The sequence below is a fragment of the Centroberyx affinis genome, unplaced genomic scaffold, assembly GCF_046629955.1.
Source record: "Centroberyx affinis isolate AG114_WGS23_722 - 3 ecotype Tasmania unplaced genomic scaffold, CSIRO-AGI_Caff_v1 ptg002105l_1, whole genome shotgun sequence".
Taxonomy (NCBI): Eukaryota; Metazoa; Chordata; class Actinopteri; order Beryciformes; family Berycidae; genus Centroberyx; species Centroberyx affinis.
This window is the reverse complement of record NW_027280430.1, coordinates 44336-66287: the sequence shown is the minus strand read 5'-3', so window position 1 is coordinate 66287 and position 21952 is coordinate 44336. Positions and strand designations below refer to the sequence as shown.

General features: G+C 41.7%; 1 protein-coding gene across 6 annotated transcripts; it reads right to left on the bottom strand.

Annotated features, from left to right (window-relative positions):
- Nucleotides 1–511: 511 nt before the first annotated feature.
- On the bottom strand, nt 512–20064 carry mindy2 (MINDY lysine 48 deubiquitinase 2). Of its 6 annotated transcripts, none has more exons than XM_071531643.1 (9): nt 19075–20064; nt 18423–18480; nt 15982–16046; nt 9697–9855; nt 9288–9390; nt 6939–7081; nt 4167–4340; nt 2615–2822; nt 512–1584 (listed from the first exon to the last, which is right to left on the bottom strand). In XM_071531643.1, exons 1-9 carry the CDS (start codon nt 19984–19986, stop codon nt 1490–1492), a joined length of 1917 nt encoding a protein of 638 aa, XP_071387744.1. In that variant the 5' UTR covers nt 19987–20064; the 3' UTR covers nt 512–1489. The 6 variants fall into 6 exon arrangements, with proteins under 6 accessions (XP_071387744.1, XP_071387739.1, XP_071387740.1 ...); XM_071531638.1 differs by having other exon boundaries at nt 512–1678; nt 2628–2822; XM_071531639.1 differs by having other exon boundaries at nt 512–1675; nt 2628–2822.
- Nucleotides 20065–21952: the final 1888 nt, after the last annotated feature.

The following is a 21952-nucleotide window of genomic DNA, read 5'->3' as shown; positions in this document are numbered from 1 at the left end:
TAAACTGTTTCCCACGAGCAGCTTAGTGCTAAGATCATCTTAGTGCCAAGATCATCTTAGTGCCATTCTAAGTGTTAAGATGCTTTTTGAAAACATAGTGAACTGCATTCTGCAACCCACTCCACCACTGCATCCAGTTCTTTCTCACTCAAACACAAGGTCAGACTCTTTAGTTTAGATCAGCCACACCGTCCTGCTGGACTGTCAGTGTGACGGTCCGGAAACTAAGCAGTTGTAGTGAAGAATATAAATGACATTAGGATTGTGACATAAAAACATTAAATGTCCCATAAGTGTAGCTTAACTAATACAATTTAAAATATTTGGCTATTTCCAAATTTAAATTGTCAGCAATGCTCAGCAAATGAGACATGTATACCATACACATGATTATACCATATACATAGCATATGTGTATATACCATACACATGCAAACAAACACACATTCACATTCAAACAGAGCAGAATACAACACTGCCATACTCTGGTAAGGCAAATCTGAACAGGGCAAGTAGTGATGAGGATTAGTATGTAGCTACAGTATCTGGCAGCTATCTGGCATTAGTAACCCTTTAGAAATCCATATGATTTGGGTACATAGTGTTTAGAAGGGGGACACAAATGTTGTTACATTAATTTCCAACAGGCAATATTATGAGAAAATCCCTTTCAATTTACACAAAAATAAAACCTCTCCCAAAAGCTATCTTTCACACAGATACATAAATAAAATGAGTATCTTGGCATCATTTAGAGAGGTGTAAATATTTCACACAATGATGTTCTTGTTACCTCATCTCCAAAAAAAGAAAATAGCATGGCCAAACTCTTGATTATTTCAAACCAAAAAGGCCTAAACAGGCTCCACCAACCAATAGTTAACTGAACAAATCCTAAGATGATTTATGCATCTCTCGCTCAAAATATCTTCAAAAACTCAAATAAAACAAAAGCCGGTTTTTATCTATATATGTTCTGTAAATACGAATACAAAAAATAGCTTATAAACTGCAATAATGAAAAATGAATGACAATGGTTTTCTTGGAAAAAATACGGCGAGAGGGTGACATTTTGTTTCTGTAGATTTTGTCTTTTGCTATAAAATATACCACCCCGAATAAACTTGACCCCACATCACAAATATAGTGCACTGTGCGACTTGTAACAAAGTTTGGCCAACTCTACGAAAGATAAGGAGTAGTTGTGTCCCTTCCTCTGATGTCCGGGTTCCACTGAGGATAGAGGATAGCAGGCACCAGTGGTTTGGGAACGGCAAATCCTCTGTTAGTCTTGTCGCGTCTCTCCTCCAGCTGTCTCCTTCCCTTCTTGCCTCTCTTTGTCGTCAAGTGGGGGCTGTGCGTTGTGTGTCAAATCCATGGAGAAACAAATGCTGTCCCCTTTCTCACAGATAAGCAAATGCACAAAACACACGCACACACACACACACGCTCTCTCTCTCACACACACACGCACACACAAACTGTATGTTACAAAATAACACATTTGTCTTTATCCTTCGGTTCTTTCTTGGGTTTGCGCTCCCCAGAAGAGGGCTGTTTCCCCGGGCTGGGCGTGGCTCCGGCTGCTGTTCCCGTCCCGGCCCCAGCTGCTGCTCCGGCTGCTCCCACCCCGCCTCTGTCTGCCTCGTCTCCCCCCGCAGGCTCCTGCTGACCCTGCTGCACAGACGGGACAGAGGAGAACGGGACAATCAGAGAAGCTGCCGAGACCTGGGGGCTCGTTACAAACCGCAACGTGACACTGCGTCTGAGATGTAAAATACTCTCAACTCCTTCTGATCGGGTCATCTATGGGAATCATGTCATCAATGTAGTGTGCAGGGTTGGGGTCAATTCATGAATGAACTCATCAATTCATCAATCAATTCATTTCAACTGAGGAATTGGAAATGGAATTTGAAAAAACCCACAGGAAACAGAATTGGAATTGAATTGGAATTTCAGGAAGTTTAATTTAATTCAATAAAATTCTATGACATTTTTTGTTTTTTCTTACCACATATCTGAGATTACACAGTGTTATATATTATCAACACTGAATATCATAAAATGTTAGAAGTACCTTTCAGGTGTTTTTTAAAACATAACATGTAATCGTAATACATACATTATTATTGAATGTATTCGATTTGTTTAACTGTCTTTTATTTGATTCATTGTGTTTGATTTATAATGTTTAGCAAGTCAACACAACCTCTCTTAGAAGTGATTCTGTTTCCTGTCATTCCAATTCAATTCCAATTCCGTTTCCTTAGAGCTGGGTCCAATTCCAGGAATTGAATTGGAATTTACCATGCATTCTCAGTTCAATTCATGAATGGCTGCACCCTGGTACTGTGTATCAGACTTCTATCTGCAGCTGGAGGCGTAGTAAGTGAACTGTCCTTCAGTAAATCCCTACCAGTATCACAAACCCTTTCCCCATTTAATCCTCAATTCCTCCTTGATTGCTCAATTCCGAAATCTTGTTAAATCTTCCATCTGATCCTGAAGGACAACATTTTCCACCTTGCATTACATGAAATGCCCCACATTGGTTTTCAGTCTTACTTCTCCTCCCTTTCCCCACCTAACCCCCCCTATCTCCCCTCACACACCCCCGCCCCACCTGTGCCTGTGCTGCTGCTGCTGCGGCGGCCGCCTGCTCCTGCTCCTGCTCCTGGTAGTACTGGGAGGCGCGTCGGTCCTCCTCCTCCTGAAGCTTTTTAGCCAGCTCTAGGTCACTGATGCCCTCGGGGAGCTGCTCCCACTGTAGGTCCTGGCACTGCTGCTCCTGCTGCAGCGACAGTGCCATCAGATAGTCCTAGATACACACACACACACATATGCACAGAGGGAGAGAGAGAGAGGGAGAGGGCGAGGGAGAGAGAGTGAGTGAGTGAGTGAGTGTGAGACAGAGAGAGACAGAGAGAGAGAGAGAGAGTTGCTTTTTTGGTGTTTTACGAGCACACCTGTCAGTGTGATGCCCACTTACATGCTGTATTCTGATATGCAATAGATCAAATCTTTTTCAGTCCTTAACAAATACTGCACACACATCCAAGCACACACACACACACACACACACACACACACACACACACACACACATTTTAACCCACACACAACCACAGCTGGACCAGCTCTTAGTAACCCAGCCATCTGTGTCTTTATCTTCAATATTTTCTTTTTGTAGTAATTATGTGTTCTATTATCTTCAATATGTTCTATTTGTTCTATTCTTTTCTACATTATATTCTTTACCACTGCAGTGCAATGACCCAAATTCCCCATGGGGATCATTAGAAGTTTCATCTAACCTAATCGAATTGATCATGAGTGTTGAAAATTGTCTCAGCTGATTTCCAAGATAAAGCTCTCTCACTGATAAGAGAGACTGGGCTTGTGCAAACGAGGAGATTAAGAAGTGATGTCCTCCATATTCTTGTGTGTGTGTGTGCGAGCAAGGCAGACAATGTGTCGGCCAGCCTGTGTTCGGACCAAACTGGCCAACCAATGAGCAGACAGCTGTGAAACCAGTAAAATGCCTAGGAGACCAAAACCCCATGCATTATTAAAGAGGCCGTTGAGGAGAGTGTGCTACAGCTATGCATGGGACAGAACGGAGGGGGGCGCCATGTATCCCTGCTATCTTCTTTACAGGCTTTCAAGTGTCTAACCAGTGGGGTGTTATGTGTGTGTGTCCGTGTGTGTTTGTCTCTGTGTCTGCTTAAAATGCATGTATGGGGAGCTTTTACACATCTATTATTGAGGAACTTTCCCTTACAATTTTGTCAGCCTGGGATGGTGTGCAGCTGAAGCAGAGAAGTACAGACGGCCACTCTCAAATTCACTTGATTTCCCTTCCTCATTATTTATGCATTTTGATGACTTTGTGCCATTCTCCTCCTTCTCGGGTTTTGATGTTTCTTGTGTTGTTCTTTTGTCTCACCCACGTACACACATAGGCCTTCTCTCCCCTTTTCCCCCAGTGTTTATATGATTTCTGCAAAATGACTACAACTAAAAACACACTGAGCAGCAAGCCTGAGGAGAGTACAGCCGGGGCACTGAAGATCTGTGTAAAATTACCAGGCACAACATGCTAAAGTGTTTCAGGGTGGATAAATGCTGGGTTTGCCAGCCTTGCCTTCATCAGTGTTCAGACCTGGTCTATCTGGTCCTGCTGTCCGCGGTACACCGTCTCTGGATCAGAAGGAGGCCGCAACCGGAACTCCGAATCGCAGAAGTTGCCGTCTCCGTCCACATTGTGGAGGCTCTCCCACACCACCTTCTCCTCCGTCAGGAAGCCTTGGTCTGTGACCAGGAGGTACAGCTGGCCCTAGGAAACACACACATACTTAACGCATTACACATACACACCTTATCAGTGTCAAACCGCATGTAAACTTCATCGCAACTTTACAGATTTTACCATTAGTACACAACCGGGTCTTTTAGGTAACTGGTGGTTTATCATGACAGTGCTAACAGGATTGTATGTGTGTGTCCACGTGGATGTCTTGGGTACTCACAGGCCTTTATCTAAGGGTTATACAGTTGAGGCCATATATTTAAATACACCTAGGCTAAAGACATTCAAACTCAATTTTTCACAACTCCACATATTTCATGTTACCATACATTTCTTGTGTTAAGTCAGTAGGGTGTCTACTTTATTTCCATAAGAAATCATTTCAAAATAATAGCCAAGAAAGATATTTATTTCAGCTTTTATATACTAGAACAGATTTTCAGTGGGTCAAAAGTTTAAATACACTCTGTTAGTATTTGGTGATGTTGCCTTTTAATTGTTTCACTTGAATCAGACGCTTAGGGTAGCCTTCCACAAGCTTCTCACAATACTTTGCCGGAATTTTGGCCCATTCCTCCTGACAGAATTGGTGTAACTCGGTCAGGTTTGTGGGCCTCCTTACTCGGACACGCCTTTTCAGTTCAGTCCACAAATTCTCGATTGGATTCAGGTCAGGGCTTTGTGATGGCCACTCCAATACTTTTACTTTGTTGTCTGTGATCCATTTTGTCACAACTTTGGCAGTATGCTTAGGATCGTTGTCTTGCTGGAAGACCCAATTACGACCAAGCTTCAAATTTTTAGCTGATGTCTTGAGATGTTGCTTCAGTATTTGCAGATAATCCTCCTTCCTCATGATGCCATCTATTTTCTGGAGTGCACCAGTCCCATTTCTAGCAAAACAACCCCACAACATAATGTTGCCACCCCCGTGCTTCACAGTTGGGATGGTATTATTTGGATGGAAAGCTTCACCCTTTTTCCTCCACACATAGCGCTGATCATTGTGGCCAAACAGTTCAATTTTTGTCTCATCTGACCAGAGAACCCTCTTCCAAAAGGCTATGTCTTTGTCCTGGTGATCATCTGCAAACTTCATTCTCGCTTTTTTATGCCGGTCTTGGAGTAGGGGCTTCCTCCGTGCACGACAGCCTTTCAGGCCTTGGCGATGTAGGGCTCTCTTAATAGTGGATTTAGACACATTGGTACCCTGTGCCTCCAACTCCTTCACCAGCTCCTTTGTTGTTGTCTTGGGGTTCAGTTGAACCTTTCGGGCCAAGGTTCGTTCAGCCCTAGGGGATAATTTTCTCCTTCTTCCTGAACGATTCAGTGTCTGTGTGGTTCCAAGATTTTTATACCTGCGTACAATGTTTTGCACAGACGCTCGTGGGACCTTCAGTCGCTTGGAAATCGCCCCTAAGGAGGAACCAGACTTGTGGAGCGCCACAATTCTTTTTCTGAGGTCTTGGCTAAGTTGCTTGGATTTTCCCATGGTATCAAGTGCAAAGAGGCACTGACTCTGAGGGTAGGCCCTTAAATAAAGGTGCACTCCCCATTAAAACACAGGTGCATTCCCAATTAGCTCCTAATTATGACAATTGGCATATCAGAAGCTTCCAAAAGTAATTCCATCAATTTCTGGAATCTTCCATACAGTTTAAAGAGACAGTCAACTTGGTGTATTTAAACTTTTGACCCACTGAAAATCTGTTCTAGTATATAAAAGCTGAAATAAATATCTTTCTTGGCTATTATTTTGAAATGATCTCTTATGGAAATAAAGTAGACACCCTATTGACTTAACACAAGAAATGTATGGTAACATGAAATATGTGGAGTTGTGAAAAATTGAGTTTGAATGTCTTTAGCCTAGGTGTATTTAAATATATGGCCTCAACTGTAGGTGTTACACACAGCTTTGCTTACATTGGCAACCATACTGTACTATTCAAAATGAATGTACGCAGGCTCCACTTCCCCACCTGTAGATAACAGGAAAGGTCTGTCCCGGCTGCAGTGACATGGCACGGCAGCGCTGGGCGGGAGCTGTTGGAGATAGGATGCAGACCTGTAGGTGCTCAACAGGACCTCCTTAAAAGATCACCATGACTTGTCTTGGTACACTGCATAGCCGTTATAATTAAATAGGGAGTTTTCATCAGTTTTAAGAACATGATGTAGGAACGCTGTGCAGTGAACACTCTTAAGGGACTGAAGTGTGAGGAAGTCTGACAGTTGGGAGGGAAGAGAAGCAGAAAGAGGAGGCCGCCAAGTAATTCAGCTGTTAACAGAAAGATTATAACACTGGATAGTAGCAAGGTCCCTGTCTTTATCCACTGGACTTAATGATTAGACATCTTAAAATATTGTGTTATTTTAATCAAATATCAATTAAATGCTTTGTCTTTTGTGTGAAAATCAACAATCCATCAAAAGCACAATTTCTTACTGAGTAGCCCAGAGAGAGGAGTTTGATTAATGCAGAGTTTGTAGTGGTTAGTTCACAGACGAAAGAGAACGCAACTTGTTTTCGAGGGTGAACCTAGTTTTGCTGATATTTGCATGGACATTAGCAGAGAACCAGACAGTCCTGGTACTGGTGTAGTCAGTACAGTGTGTTTTTACCTTGTATTTGATCATGGTGCTGAAGTGGTTATTCCTGAAGAAGACGCAGAGCTCTCCCTCCTGTACAGTGGATGTGAGCTCACACAAGCCGTGGTACGTCAGCTGAGTGGCTGTGCTGCTCAGAAACTGCTCTGCCACGATGCCTACCGGTGGCAGAAAAGGAAGAAACATGCAGGGAAAAAGAGGGAGAGGTTGACCTTGTGAGTCCATAGCAAATGCAGCAACGTGGACCCATAACCTGTTAAGTGATACTGTAGGAGCCGTTTTGTTAATATTGACAAGGTTAATTTTTGCATGTGTTGTTGGTTTTGTCCTTAGTTCATGTAATTCATTTACAGAAAATGAACTGGATTCATATTATGGATTTGTTCACGTTATGATGTGCTCTTATTTTGAAAAGTCTTACCTATCACTTACCTATTGACCTGTACATAGTTAATATGGCGTCAAAGGTAGCTAATTTATTAGCCCACGAAGACGCCAGTGCATAGTTTTTCCTTGTGCTTTCATTTTCTAAGATTTGTTTGTCACTTGTAAATTACCTTTTTATTTGGATCATCAACACTTTCATCACCCTGTCATCATCTAGTTGCCATGGGCTACTGGATGCATCACCTAAACTACAATCAACCATCACACGAGGTAACTAAGTCTGTACTTATTTATGCATACCGGTCACGGCTTGGAAAGCATGTTGGAAACCCTGCTGTGGCGTCTATAGTGGCTGTTTGAGAATTTTGATTCCTTGCATTTGGAAGCCACAGTTACAATAGTGGACTCAACATAAACTGACAGGCAGATGGTGAGTGACATTAGTGAGAAAGAGTGACAGTCAATTTGGAGTGAGTGTGAGAAACACAGACAAAATCAGTGTGAAAGACAAACAGATGGAAGAATAGACAAAGGCTGCCCTAGAAACGCTGGAATCGGCACTTAGGAGGCGAACATAACAATTTTAGCTCTTTGATTGGTGTTTGTCCTACACAGGGAAAATATTTAATAATTAAGCCCATTAAAAAGTTACAATGACAAATACAAAGAAGGTTTATGAGAGTTTTATAAGCGGAATGAGACAGCTGAAATGATGTCAGTCCATTTAAAGGCTGCTCCATTTAAACATGGTGTAAAGTGCTATTTTATCTCTTAAAGCAGTGATGGGCAACTGATGGCCGGCCAGCAGCATCAAACCGCTTAAATCCAGTTCTCACATCAATTTCTAGGCTATACCGTGCATGCTGTAAAAAAGCCGGTAACACTTTATAATAACCATCATTAATAAATGGTAAATTGATAGTTAATTAAACTTTAGTTAATAGTTATTTTACTGTTAACAAACAATGAAATGATCATTAATAATGTTTACTAATTATTAGTAATGCTATAATGTATGTTATTTTATCATTCGTTTGTGTAATATAAAATCATTTGTTTATAAATTATATATTGTATCATAGCTTTTTACCCTTTTTACCGTCTCTTATCAGCTATGATACAATATATCATTTATAAACAAATGATTTTATATTACACAAACTAATGATAAAATAACATAAATTATAGCATTACTAATAATTAGTAAACATTATTAATGATCATTTCATTGTTTGTTAACAGTAAAATAACTATTAACTAAAGTTTAATTAACTATCAATTTACCATTTATTAATGATGGTTATTATAAAGTGTTACCAAAAAGCCTCTCAAGCCAGGAGAGAAAAAAACATCTAACAGGTTTACACTATCCAACAGAAAGGGGTGAATGCAAGGTATCATCATGGGCTAAGGCGGAGATCTTGATGGGTAAAACTGGCAGCTCCCCAGCTGACAACTAATTAGGAAGCATGATGTTGAATGAGAGAGTATTTACAGAGGAGAAGTTACACACAGCTGGTAGAGCTACTGTGAGCTGTGGAAGCAGCTCATTTGTTGAGTAGCCACATGTACTTGGCTTTATTTGGACTGGGTCAGTGGTTTTGTGCAGAATGTGTTTGCACTGGGCAGTCCAATATACACACCCCATGTAATGGATGTGCAGCTGAATGAATGTTATGCTGTAAAATCTCATTACTCTGCAAAGCTGTACTTGTACCGTTTAATGAAGAACTTGATACTTGACTGCAATGTGCAAACTTAAGAGAAAGAGGACATCATCAAAATGTCAGTCTCTTGTGTTTAGGCCATGAAATGAGGTTTATTATTTTTGTCACTTTATTCTTTTGCTCTTTTATATCACCTTTAACTACACAGGGAGCAAACTGAGAAACAGAGTAGTGAAATGTGGGCCTTAATAAGCAACATAGATGTGGGAGAAGGACAGAGGGAAAGCAATGAAATGACTAAAACACTCACCTTCCCCTGCCAGCTCACTGCTGTCTGACTGTTTGCAGGATATTATCTTCTCTACCAGCTGGTTGTAGCTGCAGTTTCCCACTGCCTTGACAATGTCACGCATCTGAAAACAACGATAAAAAATAATTAGGGAAAAGAGCATTCACCAAGCTTTTGTCCTATTGTACTATAAATAGAAGAACAAGCTACAATATCATTCTATAATATTCACAACGGAGAAAAAATACAGCTAGTAACAGGGTGTTCATATTTCCGCTATCACCACTGTGCAGACTTGATTTCAGGCAAACAGATTATCACAACGGTGGAAGATGAGAGAGAGATGTGCAGGGAGAGAAGAGAGGCCAAGAAAATAAGTTGGGCTGAAGAAAGGGGAAGGCAGCGCAGCAGTGAGGAAGGTCAGTCTCACCTGGGGGTCAACCAGCCAGCCGTGGTAGAGGGGGATGTCCAGCAGATCAAACACAATGCATTCTGGGGTGTACTCAAAGACGCGCACCCCTGTGAACTTCACGTTCACATCCAGACCCGTCTGCAGCTTGTGCAGCACCGCCATGGCATCACTCATGTTCTGGGGAACAAGGAGAACAAGGTCTTGAATTCAGGGCATGATGATGTTTGCTTCCATATTTACACATATTATGGAAACATAAGCTCCACCCAGGCTCCACTCCATCAGCTCAGCAATAGTATTGGGAAACATTACAGGATAATACCAGTATTTTTTGTTTTGTTTGCACCAATTGTCTAGGTTGCCCCTCTCTTCTACTTTATTCCTCATGTCTACACAAAGTCAGAACACTTGGAGGTATCAGAGCTCTTTTCCTACCTTCAGAAGAAACCATTTGCTGCCATTCATTTTTCTACAGTATGAAACACAATTTCTACACACATGAAAATTGTCCGAGTTAGATAATCCATCACAGTAAACATGAAGCCTTAATTTGGTTTTGCCAAAGTTTCTGTTTTATGATTATTCCACTGTGCTTGAGCTGTGCGCGTGTTCATATCAGTGTGCACATTATGTTAAACTCTGCTTACTGTCAACCACCTGACACCCACAGAAAGAAATGCAAGTTTCCGCCAGTAAATAATCCCTCAAAAACATGTCGCCTAACACACTTTGTCACATCCATGTCTTTTTATTTGGGCCGTCGTAGGTTTGACACCGTAATGTTTGTATTTTAAAATGATGAAAAACTAGTAAATGTTAAAAAACTGAACATCAAGCCTTGCGAAATGACTGGGGCAAAACGTAAACTAGACGTAGACAGTAGAGAGGCTGTAACTCTAAATGACACCCGCCTTCTCCTTTAACTACAAGGAAATTAATCTAAGTTCATTATTTAGCTACATCACTTGACACACAACTTCTGTTTAAACTTTAAGTCTCATCAACATCACTAGATGAGTGATACTTTCCTTTGATATAATCTAGCAAGCCCTAAATGCTGCCTCTTGCATTTCAATCGGATTTCAGTTGCAGGATGAAATATATTACCATGTTTCTGGTTGTAACTGTGTAACCTGAGGCATGGAAATGGGTGAGCAATGTTTATGGTTGATATACTATTTCAGGGCTTAAACATTGAGTCTGAGAATCAGCTATTTATTCCACATTGTAACAGAGTACGACAGGGCAGAGTCCATCCTACAGCTGAAATCCCACTGAGATGTACAGTGAATAATAATTATACAAGAAGCTGCTTTTTTTGGCTTACTCAACCTTCTCAAAGGAAGGTATCTGGTGAAGTGATGGGTCATAAACTTCATGCAGTTATTTTGGTGAGTTACCAAATATCAAATAAATTACTTTAATTTACTCTGTTAACTTGTCCTAAAACTTATGCTCAGATGAAAATTTGGGATGACTAGTTGCAACAATTGCCATTTCTCTAATATGTTTTACCATGTAAGGAAATATTCTAGTTCAGGGTTTTCCCAGGTTTAAAAGGGATCTTATGGAGTTGCCCTGTCATGAGGGCTGGATGACATCATATGGTTAATTTCAGGGTCTATACAGGTTTCATCAAAATAAATCTCACGCTATGTGCACAATACAGGTCTTCATGCTCATATCAGATTTTTTTGGATGACTGTTCATATCTATTCTAAGATATTTTGTAATATTTTGTAAACACTGTATTATGAAATTTAACTATGTATTATTCAACATGCTGTTTTTGAATATGTTTATTTATACACTATGAATGGTGATGTATTTTTGACCAGGTGACCTATCATGTGACCTGTCTAAAAGGCTTTTAATGGAGGCAGTGTTCATTGTCTTTCATGTCTGATGAAGAGCATAATGGCTCTAAACGTCACACAGCCAGTAACTGGCAAATAACTTTGTAAATGGGAGTAGAGCAGTGTGCGGACTCTATTTTTAATTTTACAGTGGAGATGTGTTCCACGAGCAGTGAGCTCCTCCAGCTCTGACGCTTAGCGAGGAGTGGTGAGGTGAAAAGCCTTTAGCTGGCCCGTCTGAGTGTGCGGATTAGAACGCTTATGAGCAGTGATGGCAGGATTAGCAGGACCCATGTAATGGACCACATCTCTTTACTTCAGGGCAGAAGGCTTCAGTCGAATAACAGCAGATGAGCGCTTTGAGATCTGCTGATTAGCACGCCATCACTCAGATCTGTCTGTGTTTGTGTTGGAGTCACTGCCACAGTGTAACATTAGCACAGTACAGACTGCTCTGGACTGTATTTGCACTTTCATTCTTCAGAGTAAACATGTCCGAGCTAGGCCGCTCTGCCTCTCTCACACTCTGTTAACTTTTCGCAAAATTGAGTTAAAACAAAATCATAAGTAGAACAAATGAACTGTGCTCCGATGTAGTTGGTACAGCATGGCATTACAGTGCCAAAATTAGGGATTTGATTCTTACATGGGCCACCCATATAAGAAAATGTATGAACCCATGGTAGCATAAGGAACTTGGGGCAAAATCACTCAAATCAATCAATCTAATTCATTCATAACTCACCCAGGTAAAAAAAAAAAAAGAATCTGCTTTCATTTCTTAACACTGTTAATGACAAGATGCACCCAACAGTGCCTGCTGACATGTGGGAGTTCCCACATTAAAACATAATGTGGCCTATAAATCGAACTATCATCGAGCCTCAAACTGTTGGAAATAATAACTAAATAGGCCATGTTCTCTAGCATTGGGGAATTAAATGCTTTCACAATCTAGCATTCTGATTTTAAATCTAAAAACTACCAGTGTTCTGCCAAGCAAGGCACTTGAGCAATACACTCTTTCACCACCGCTGTGCTGGACACAAGTTACATTATGCTCTTTTTTTGTTGATATCTTGATAATCACATTATTTTTATGTCTGTTGTTCAAAGAAAATCACATTGGAGGGATGAGATTGTACAGGCTGACATGAGGCTCTGTCAGCAATGAACACTGTAGTCTGCATCCTCTCAGATGTTTGCCGTGTGTGTGTGTGTGTGTGTGTATTTTGTGTCTGTCCACCAATATATCCTCAAAATTATTAACAACAGAACCATGAACCAAAAAAACCCCCAAATCAATCAGTAAGACTCGGGGACAGAAGTAAACCATTACATTACGTAATTTTCCCTGTAGTTAATGATCAGTTTACAAGGCTATAAGTCCCACAGTGAGGGTCCTACTATCATGAAAGCAGGTATACATCAACAGCTGTCACTGCTCTACAAATTTGTCAGATGGACCATCAAGGTAGTTTGAAAGATTTTCTGAATTACAATCTGTAACTCCACATGTTTACTTCCATGTGAAAAGATAAACCTGAGGATTTGGTCCTTTTCAAGGCTCTAGCATCAAATAAAAAGGTCCACCATAATGCCAACTACTCTAGGTTTTATGAGGGAAAGAGAGGAGCCTCTGAATGGATCTAGACAGTCCTTCCTCCTGTTACATTATCTCAGATCAATACTTCATTCTCACATGCCTGCAAGCAAGCTGCATAAAGCAGCGATCTGTCTGTTTTAATCAACAGGTTACACTTGGGAAAGCACACAAACAAATGACCTGATGGAGAAACACACATAAGCCAACTGTCAGAAATACATGTCTGTTTTTATTCCACTAGCACTCTGGATGTCCTTTATATTAGACTGGAAATCCAGGGCAACATTTCCACAAACATTTCGGCATTCATAATTTTTTTTCTACCTGAATTTGTTCTTTGGTATGATCATAATCTGTGTGTGTTTGGAACATGTGAGGGGGCAGATAGGCTGAAGAGGTTTCTAATTCAAAAGGTTTATTCTTTATGCAAAGTCACTAAGTCACACAACAAAATGTGTGTCAATACATTTGTAAGCCTAATTAGGCTACCATATTAACTGAACAAATTCATAGCCATAATAGGCAATTCTATTGAACTGGAAACCTGTTTAGCTGATTTCTTTTTAATTTCATCCAAAGTGCGTGTCTCTGATGTCACAGCACTGACAGTATCAGTATTTTTAGAGTTGAAAGAAAGCAGCACACCAATAATAAAAAAAGAATATAACAAAGAAGACGTCACCTAATTTTCACCAATTTATTTTTTGGCCATGACTGCTAACGCGTTTCGGTATTACACCTTCATCTATTTAGTATCAGTATTTTCTTGGTTGTGGTCACTCCACTGCTTACACTTTTTTCACTCACTCACGACAACATTTCTATTTCTTCTTGAGTTTTTCTTCTTGAGTCTCTTTGTCACGGATGCTCCACCTTCCTGTTAGTGCTTTCTATATTGCACATGACCCTTAAGTCAGCGCACATTTTATGGGGTTGTCAGGGGCATCTACCTATATGCTAATCAACATCAACAGACATGCACATCCAATTCATGAGCAATTGGCATTCATCATCAGATACGCCTGAGTGCACGCACATAAGGGGTTGTGCATGTTTTATGAATCCCACGTTGGTTTTTCTAGGCACTTTTCTCAAGAACAACAGTAATAATAACTTAAGAAAACTTTTGTGAATGATGCCCATTGTTGGCTTCAGTCCATATTTTCACAGCAAATTAAATAGAAGAGGCATCTTAAGCATAATAGTGTATTTCTTCCAATGCTTGAACACTGTCATCATGGATGAATGGTCCTGCAAAGCGTAAGAGCGCTTTAGAGCTGTGTCCATTGAGACTAACGCAGAACAAAACTACGCTCTCACTTCCACAGCTCCTCTGAGTAAATATTTAACAATAGCCAAAGAACATCCAAGCAATTGCTATTTTAATCCTCATATCCTCCTGTGACAGATGATGTTTTGAAGCTGAATTTATAAATAGAATTAGGCCTATCTATTATGAACTCGTACAGCTCTCTTCAAAATCAGATCAGCTTCAGATAAAATTTGTCACTATCCAAAACAAAGGCAAAATGCAATGAAAATACACCTCTCACGATGTGAAGAAGAGTAGACTTTTTGTTTGACATGCACGTTAGCATACTAGAGACTCGCTCTCTCCTAGCATCCCAGATCCCTCCCCACTGTAGTCTCCTTCAAACTCCACATACCAACCACAGCACCTAGAGCCACCAGCACAGACACACACAGGGACGTACAGACACATACAGACATCAGGACACCCATAGGAGAAAGAGCTCGGTGCTCTGGGCCAGCATCCAGGATCAGACCACCATAATTACTATGCAACACAAATGCTAACCACTCCCTCAGTTTAACTGCGAGCCGAGGACGCCGCCGTTTCATTTAAGAGGATGTATTTCAGCTCGACTTAAATTTAGAAAGACCATGCCAGAGAGCAAGCTACGAGGAGGCCGCACATTATTTTTTCTCCTCTCTAAATGAGGGACAAGTGTGGATTGAAACCATTCACAGATGTGCTGCTGGTTCCCTGCCACACAAGAGTGTAGAGGAGGAGGAGAGGCAGGGCCCCTCCCACACTGTAGGCAGACAGCAGAGATGGGAAGAAGCAGGGGAGCTGGAGCTGGAGCTGGGCTTGGAGCTCCTTCTCTGAGTGCCTCTCCATGTGAGCCACACACACACACACACACACACACACACACACACACACACACACACACACACAGCCTCAGTGCTGGCCTGGAGCGGAACCCAGCCATGCATCTCTAAGCGTTCACAGCCATGTGAAACAACATGATCTGACATTGTTGACCCCTGTTGTTCCCTGGGCCTTGCAAGACACGTCTTATGTAACCTATATAGGAGTGGGGGGAAAAAATGCTAAGCTGCAGTTTTATATGGCTTGCAATCAACCCAGTGCTGATTTCCATATTACCGAACATGCGCTGACCTTTGCAACCTCAATGCAAATGTTGTGCAAACCCACTGGAGTGTATGGACACAGCTATACTGCATATGAGCAGCACCTCACTTTGTATACTGTAATAATAATGGCGGTGAGAACAGCAGTCACAAAATGGCAAAGCGGAGATATTTTGCGTGTGCAAGGGGAAAAAAAAGTGGGACCTCAAGTTTAACTCTGCTGCTTCCATTCAATTAACGATCAGAGAGAGAGAGAGGGAGGGAGAGAGAGAGAGAGAGAGAGAGAGAGAGAGAGAGAGAGAGAGAGAGAGAGAGAGAGAGAGGAGAGAGAGAGAGAGAGAGAGAGAGAGAGAGAGAGAGAGAGAGAGAGAGAGAGAGAGAGAGAAAGAGATCACACACACATTTAATAATAATGGTCTGCAGTGATTAGGCGGGCCTTACCTGCTCATAGTTTAGCCGCTGGGCCTCAGAAATCTCTTTAGGCTTGGTGTCAAGGATGTAGTCGCCTGCAGAGGGAGAGAGAGAGAGAGAGAGAGAGAGAGATATGTTGCACGAGATACAAAATAAGGAAACTGGCTAATTAAAGGAAAGCAGAGACATGGGCAGGGAAGATGATGGATGGAAACAATCCCCACCTTGATCAGCAGGGATATGCAGTGATTAACAAAATGGCTTCACAACTCAAGCGTTTGTACAGAACATGACACTACCGACGGCAGATGCTGTGAGAAGTTTATAATCCCCGGTGGAGGGTTAAGCACCGGACAGCTGTTTTTGCAGGAAGGGCTGGTCCCAACATGTGGGATCAGCCGAGTCCCTGTCCAGCGGGGTGTCACCTGAGAGTTGTGTCGACTCGGTGAAGACAGAACCGAGGGGCAGAGACCGTAAGCCGGCACCTGCCTGGCTCCTCATCTCCCTTAGCCTGATCGGCACTACAGACGAAGGTTCACTGTGCTTACTGTCATATCATGAATACGGCAAACCAAAATCTAGGGTAGGCAGTGATTTTTCAAGGAACACCATATTTTGAACACCATATTACTGATACGATTGTTTATTCCTTATACTGCAGGAACCATTTAAAGTAATTCACCTAGTAAGAAGAAATGTCATGAAAGTCCTCTACAAATATATTCTTTTTATATTGTTGTTAATGTTCTATTGTAGTCTACTCCTGTATTCATGAAAGGAGAAAGGAGTCTTAATGTATTATGAACTGGTGAATGTGAATTTATGTATAAATCTCTCACGCAACTATCAGCAGATGCTTTCATTGAGAATTACTTAAAGGGACACCATCGACCTGTTGTCAACATCAGACACATGAAGTTAAACAGCTACAGAGGGAGAAAGATATAGACTGCCATGCTGCATCTTAGCTTGACTTGCAAACTGATTTCATTGAAGCAAATAGAATGAATGCAGTATATCCACAAAAAAATGCCTATTTTGGATGTTGTTTCCCCTAAGTAGCACTTTACAAATAACATTGAGACTGAAGCAATATGATTATAATTGGCTGGCCCAGACAGGCAGGGCAATTTCTTTATCTGCCATGCTGTGAAAAATAACTGCCAACCTCTGGACTAGCCTGTCAATGCACAAAATAAAGCTAATGTTACCATGAGCAAGTAAACAAATGTGATTTTGCTCATTAAATGGTTGTTGTGTGCAAAAAACAAACTCCTTTGATTTGATCTCCACCCTCCATGCAGACTTCAGTGCAAGTGAAGAATGCTCCCAGCAGGGGGCCGACCAGCTGAATGGCTTTTCTCAGTCCACACCAGGGAAAACCCCTTCGCTCTGTCCTCCAGTGAACTGTGGTCCTCCTCCCTGACTGGGTCTCGCTCTCTCTCTCTGCTGCTGGATCACCAGCATTGCTCCATGGTGAACTGCTGAAGAACCACCACCATCCTCTTTAATACCGCATCTATCTCACCCTCTACGCTTCATCACCCTGCATCACCCTTGGCGTTTGTATTAATGTGTTGTGAAGAGCAGGGTCGAGTTCAGGAGTTATCTAGCAGCTCCTGAACATTACATAAGATGAATCGCTCGATCAGGAATCGAAAGAAAGCACGAGACGTCGCTTTGACTCTGAAATACAACACAGACGCCACATTTGGAAAAAACAATGCACGGAGAGACAATACCGCAAAAGTCCTTCAATATTTAGAGTCACCTGTGACTTGTGTGAAATGAGAGTACTCTTTGAGCCGGGGTGGTCAACACACACAGACAAGTTCAACAATCACATAAAAAGGAAAAATTGACCCGAAAAACAGAGTTCACATGTTATCTTGTGATCTGGAAGAGTTTAGTCTCCCCATGCCAAAGGACACTGACAGCTCAGATACTGCAGCCAAACAGAAAACTGCTGAGAGGAGACAGTAGTAGGGACTGGCTCTATCTCGGTGAGAGTGCCTGCCGTAATCAGACACTCCACTTTGATATCGTAGAGACATTCGAGTTATGAGGGGCGGCAGGAGGCGCAGCATGCCGCACAGGGAGAGGAGGTGGCTCCTGTTTCCTTGACAAAAGCAGAGGACTGGCGCACCGGGGATTCCCCTTCCTCTGTTGACTCTGGAATATATATCTGACCTTAAGTAAGTTTGAGGGGACATGAAACACAAGTCATGTTTACAAGTGAGGACTCCTGGGTAGCGCTCAATCTACTAAACCTGTTATTTTCTGCAAGGTGGAAAACAGATCAGGAGGGAAGGTGTGAAGCGAGGTTAAAAAAAGCCAAGCAGAAAAAGGGCCAGATCCAGGGAGGCAACACGGTTTGTTATCGTTATTATAATGATTAGTTTCCCCCTTCATCAATGATGGTTGTTGGAACATGCTCTCCTGTAACAGGTTTCATAGCTACAAACACTCACCGAGATATTCCATTAGTTGCTCAGCAGTTATAATTTCCATCATAGGTGGCATCTTAACCTGCAACAGAAACACATGAGCACCCATTCATCAAACAAAGTGCTACAATAAATGTTAACCAAAAATAGGGCCAAACAGACGTCTCTTATTACTGTTGGATCCAATGTCCTGCAGTATACAGGAAGGAGCAGTTTAACAGACAGAGATTCATTTTCACAGAAGGTGCTTAGGGATGCAGAGGCACCAAGTTTTAGTTTCAGATGTGCATCCATACCACCATCTCTTATCTACCATTAGTAGTTCTAAATGTTTTATCAATGATGCAAGTCATACAACAACAGGCTCACATCCAAGATTCAATTAGGGGGTGCAGACACTTACAAGAGAGGGACTGGGCTATATCCACAAGCTTTATTTCCTAAGATTATACTCATAATCTGACAGGTAACCTCTAACCTAACTGAAAAAAAAACACACTTTGGAGAGATAGAGCACTTTGATAAAAACAAATTCATTTTTATTTCATGATCTAACTGCCCTGATAGAGTTCAGGGAGCACTTATCACTTATCTAACTTATCTAAGATGCCTATTTGTGGTAAATCAGTCCCCCTATCAGATTCCTATTGATTGACGCTCATCTCAGAGCCTTTACCTTCCATGCGAGCAGAAGGACATTCATAATTGCTAGTAATGGACACGGGCCGTTCTCGTTCTGGGTGATGATCGGCGTGTTCTCATCCTTCCACTTGATCCACTTGATGTGGTATATGGACTGCCCGGCGGCCCGGTCCTTGGCGCACGAAACCTTACTCCCATCCACCCCGTACTCGCTCTGTAGAGCCAAGGCCAGCCCTCTGTCCTCCAGCCCCTCGCTGTTCAGGTCCGAGCTGGGGCAGGAGTTGAGGTTTGAGAAGGACTCCAGTGAATCTATGCTTCGAGATTCCCCAGCCAGGCTCGGATCAGGGTCACTCCCACTCGGCAATCCCTCGGATATTGTGTGATCACTGGGTAGCCCCGATTTGACGTTTCCCGTTATTGTATTGTCCGGGCATAGATGTGTCGGTTTGGCAAGTTTCGTCTGTTCGATTTCTGCACAACCCGAAACCTCAGCATCCGCGTCTGTGTCCCTCGCACCCGATGCCCTGGGAAGAGATGAGGGCAGGCCATCCTTTTTGTTGTTTACTAACTTTGAGGTACCACCCTCGCTATTTCCTGTAGCCAGTACCACCGAGTCATGTCCCATCCCGTTACTGATCTGATCCCCCGACTCCGACCACGATCCGCCCGCCTCGGTGTCCTTTCCCTGCACCGGGAGGATTTCGATCATCTCCGGCATGTCAGATTTCTCAGCGCTGGAAATGACAGTAACGGCGCTGGGAACAGCAGCGGTGCTGTTATTACAACTAACGTTAACCAAAGTACTGAGAGGAGGCTCACTATTCTTGCATTTATCGGTTGCTCCTTTCATCCCACCAACAGCCGTAACATCGTCCATCTCTGCTGCAATGGTGGCACACAAAGAACTCCCCTCCATATCTCGATGCAGGTTTGCATTTTTCTCCATTTCGATTTACAAACTGTCGACAGATTTTAGCTAAATTGCAGCTCTAGCTTCAGTCCCGAAGACGCCATGACAACTCTGTGAGTGACGTCATCAGAGTGAATTGCTTTCAGACCGAGCAAGGGGGCGGTAGAAAACCAACGGCAAGCGGTGATGTATTTACGTGTCCTCGTAACCCGTAAACTCTACTTCCAAACGTTGTATGATGCCTGTTGGTTGATTACATTTTAGAAGTCTCAGCAGTTAAATTAAAGCTGATGTTTTGTGATGTTTCATACAAACATAAAGCCTTGTTTGCGATTTCCCAGCCCAGCACAAAAGTCACGAATCATCGAGCTAGCCCAAGTTTCGCACTTATATTTACAACATCTGGCCTGGATCAACATGGGTGCAGCTTGACATGCGGAGCAGAAACAAGTGCAGGTGTTGGCCCGTTTACGAGGACCATTGAATGCAGCAGAACCTGCCGTGTTTGCGTGCGTATGCATGCATGCGTATTTGTGCACGCGCATGTGTGAGGAGAGTCGAGTTGTTGTGACTGGTCAGAACAATCTACATGCACTGACCTGGAACAGCCACTCGGTGGCAGAAGCTACTCGGCCGAGCACAGAACAGCTAATTCAGAGAGCTTTCCTGTCTGAAAATGGGATCCCTGGAAATCCCAATCAAACTGTAATTTTGCTATTATTTTGAAATGGAAAAGGTTCACAAACAGATGTTCGCATGGAAGTCACTGAGAAAGACATGATTTTTCCCTTTATTGTACAATTATACACATGCAAAGAAGAATAGTACCACAGCCACGAGCAATATGAACAGGGAACACATAAAACAGTGTAACTTTGTACAATGCCAGGGGTCTTATTTCAACAATTTATGTTCATCCAGCAATTTTCAGGTCTTTGCCTTTTTTTTTTTTTTTTTTTTACTATTGACATCATATATAATGGTCACGGGTCACCTGATTAAAAAAAAAAAAAAAAAAAAAAAAGATTGGGAATGCCAGCCTGCCACAGGCATATTTGCAATAGACGGCTTTCAAAACAGAATATACAACTATAAATATTTCCTTTGTTTATTGTGAATTTAACATTTGATTTGTTTTCGAATTATTTTCAAATTATAATTTGGAATGATGTTTGATTTATAGTGCTGACAAGTCTAGTCAACAGAATATTTGACTATAACTGAGAGGCACAAAAAGCCTAGATGTGAGAGCATTTGAAATATAAATATTATCAGATAACTTGATATTTTGATATAAAATCTTTAAACTTTGCAGATCGTTTGAGATGTGTGTCTTTTCCCTTCAACACTAAGCTTTTTATATATTCTACTTTCATTGCCTGTTCCTTTTGCATTTGGTTGAATGGTGTAATGTTCAGGTGTGCTAGAAAGACATTAGCTGGAGTGGTTATTGCTGTCTTCATTTACTCTAGCAGGAATTATAATACACATGGTGGGCAATGTGTTTCATAGACTTGCTTTGTGTTTTTCTGAACACAGTTTCATTTGAGTTGTTTTGACATTCAGTTTATCAACTACATTTTATTTTCCTCAAATCATGCCAATACTTGAGACCATGCCAATGCTCACCTTGAAAGCATCATCATGGCTACATGTTTGTCTATCTCTGAGTACCAACTTTGTAATGCTAACAGACATTAACAGAATGGTCAACATTGCTTTCTTGTTAGCTGTACCTAACAATAAAGTGGATGCCCCATGAGTCTGTAGTCTGTAGAACATTTTAGCAGAACAGAAAAAACAATAAAAAGCAAATTCAAAATAATTATTTTTTAAACAGGGTTAAAAACAAAAAACTACATTGTAAATCTGATTTTATTACTCATGCCATGGCCCCAAGAAAAGACCAAAGAGTAGTAAGGAGTGAAGAGCAGACTGCATATCTTACTCTCAGCGGAAGTACTGTCACTTCAATTAAACTTTATTTAGCCTACTCAAGTCA

What these genes read in the sequence shown, in the direction of transcription:
- mindy2 (XM_071531638.1), bottom strand. Translation starts at nt 19,986, where the DNA reads ATGGAGAAAAATGCAAACCTGCATCGAGATATGGAGGGGAGTTCTTTG. An exon ending in AGCGGCTAAACTATGAGCAG is followed by an intron (nt 9,856 to 15,981) that starts GTAAGGCCCGCC and finishes CTTGTTCCCCAG; the next exon opens with AACATGAGTGATGCCATGGC. An exon ending in AGCAGGACCAGATAGACCAG is followed by an intron (nt 2,823 to 4,166) that starts GTCTGAACACTG and finishes GTGTGTATCTAG; the next exon opens with GACTATCTGATGGCACTGTC.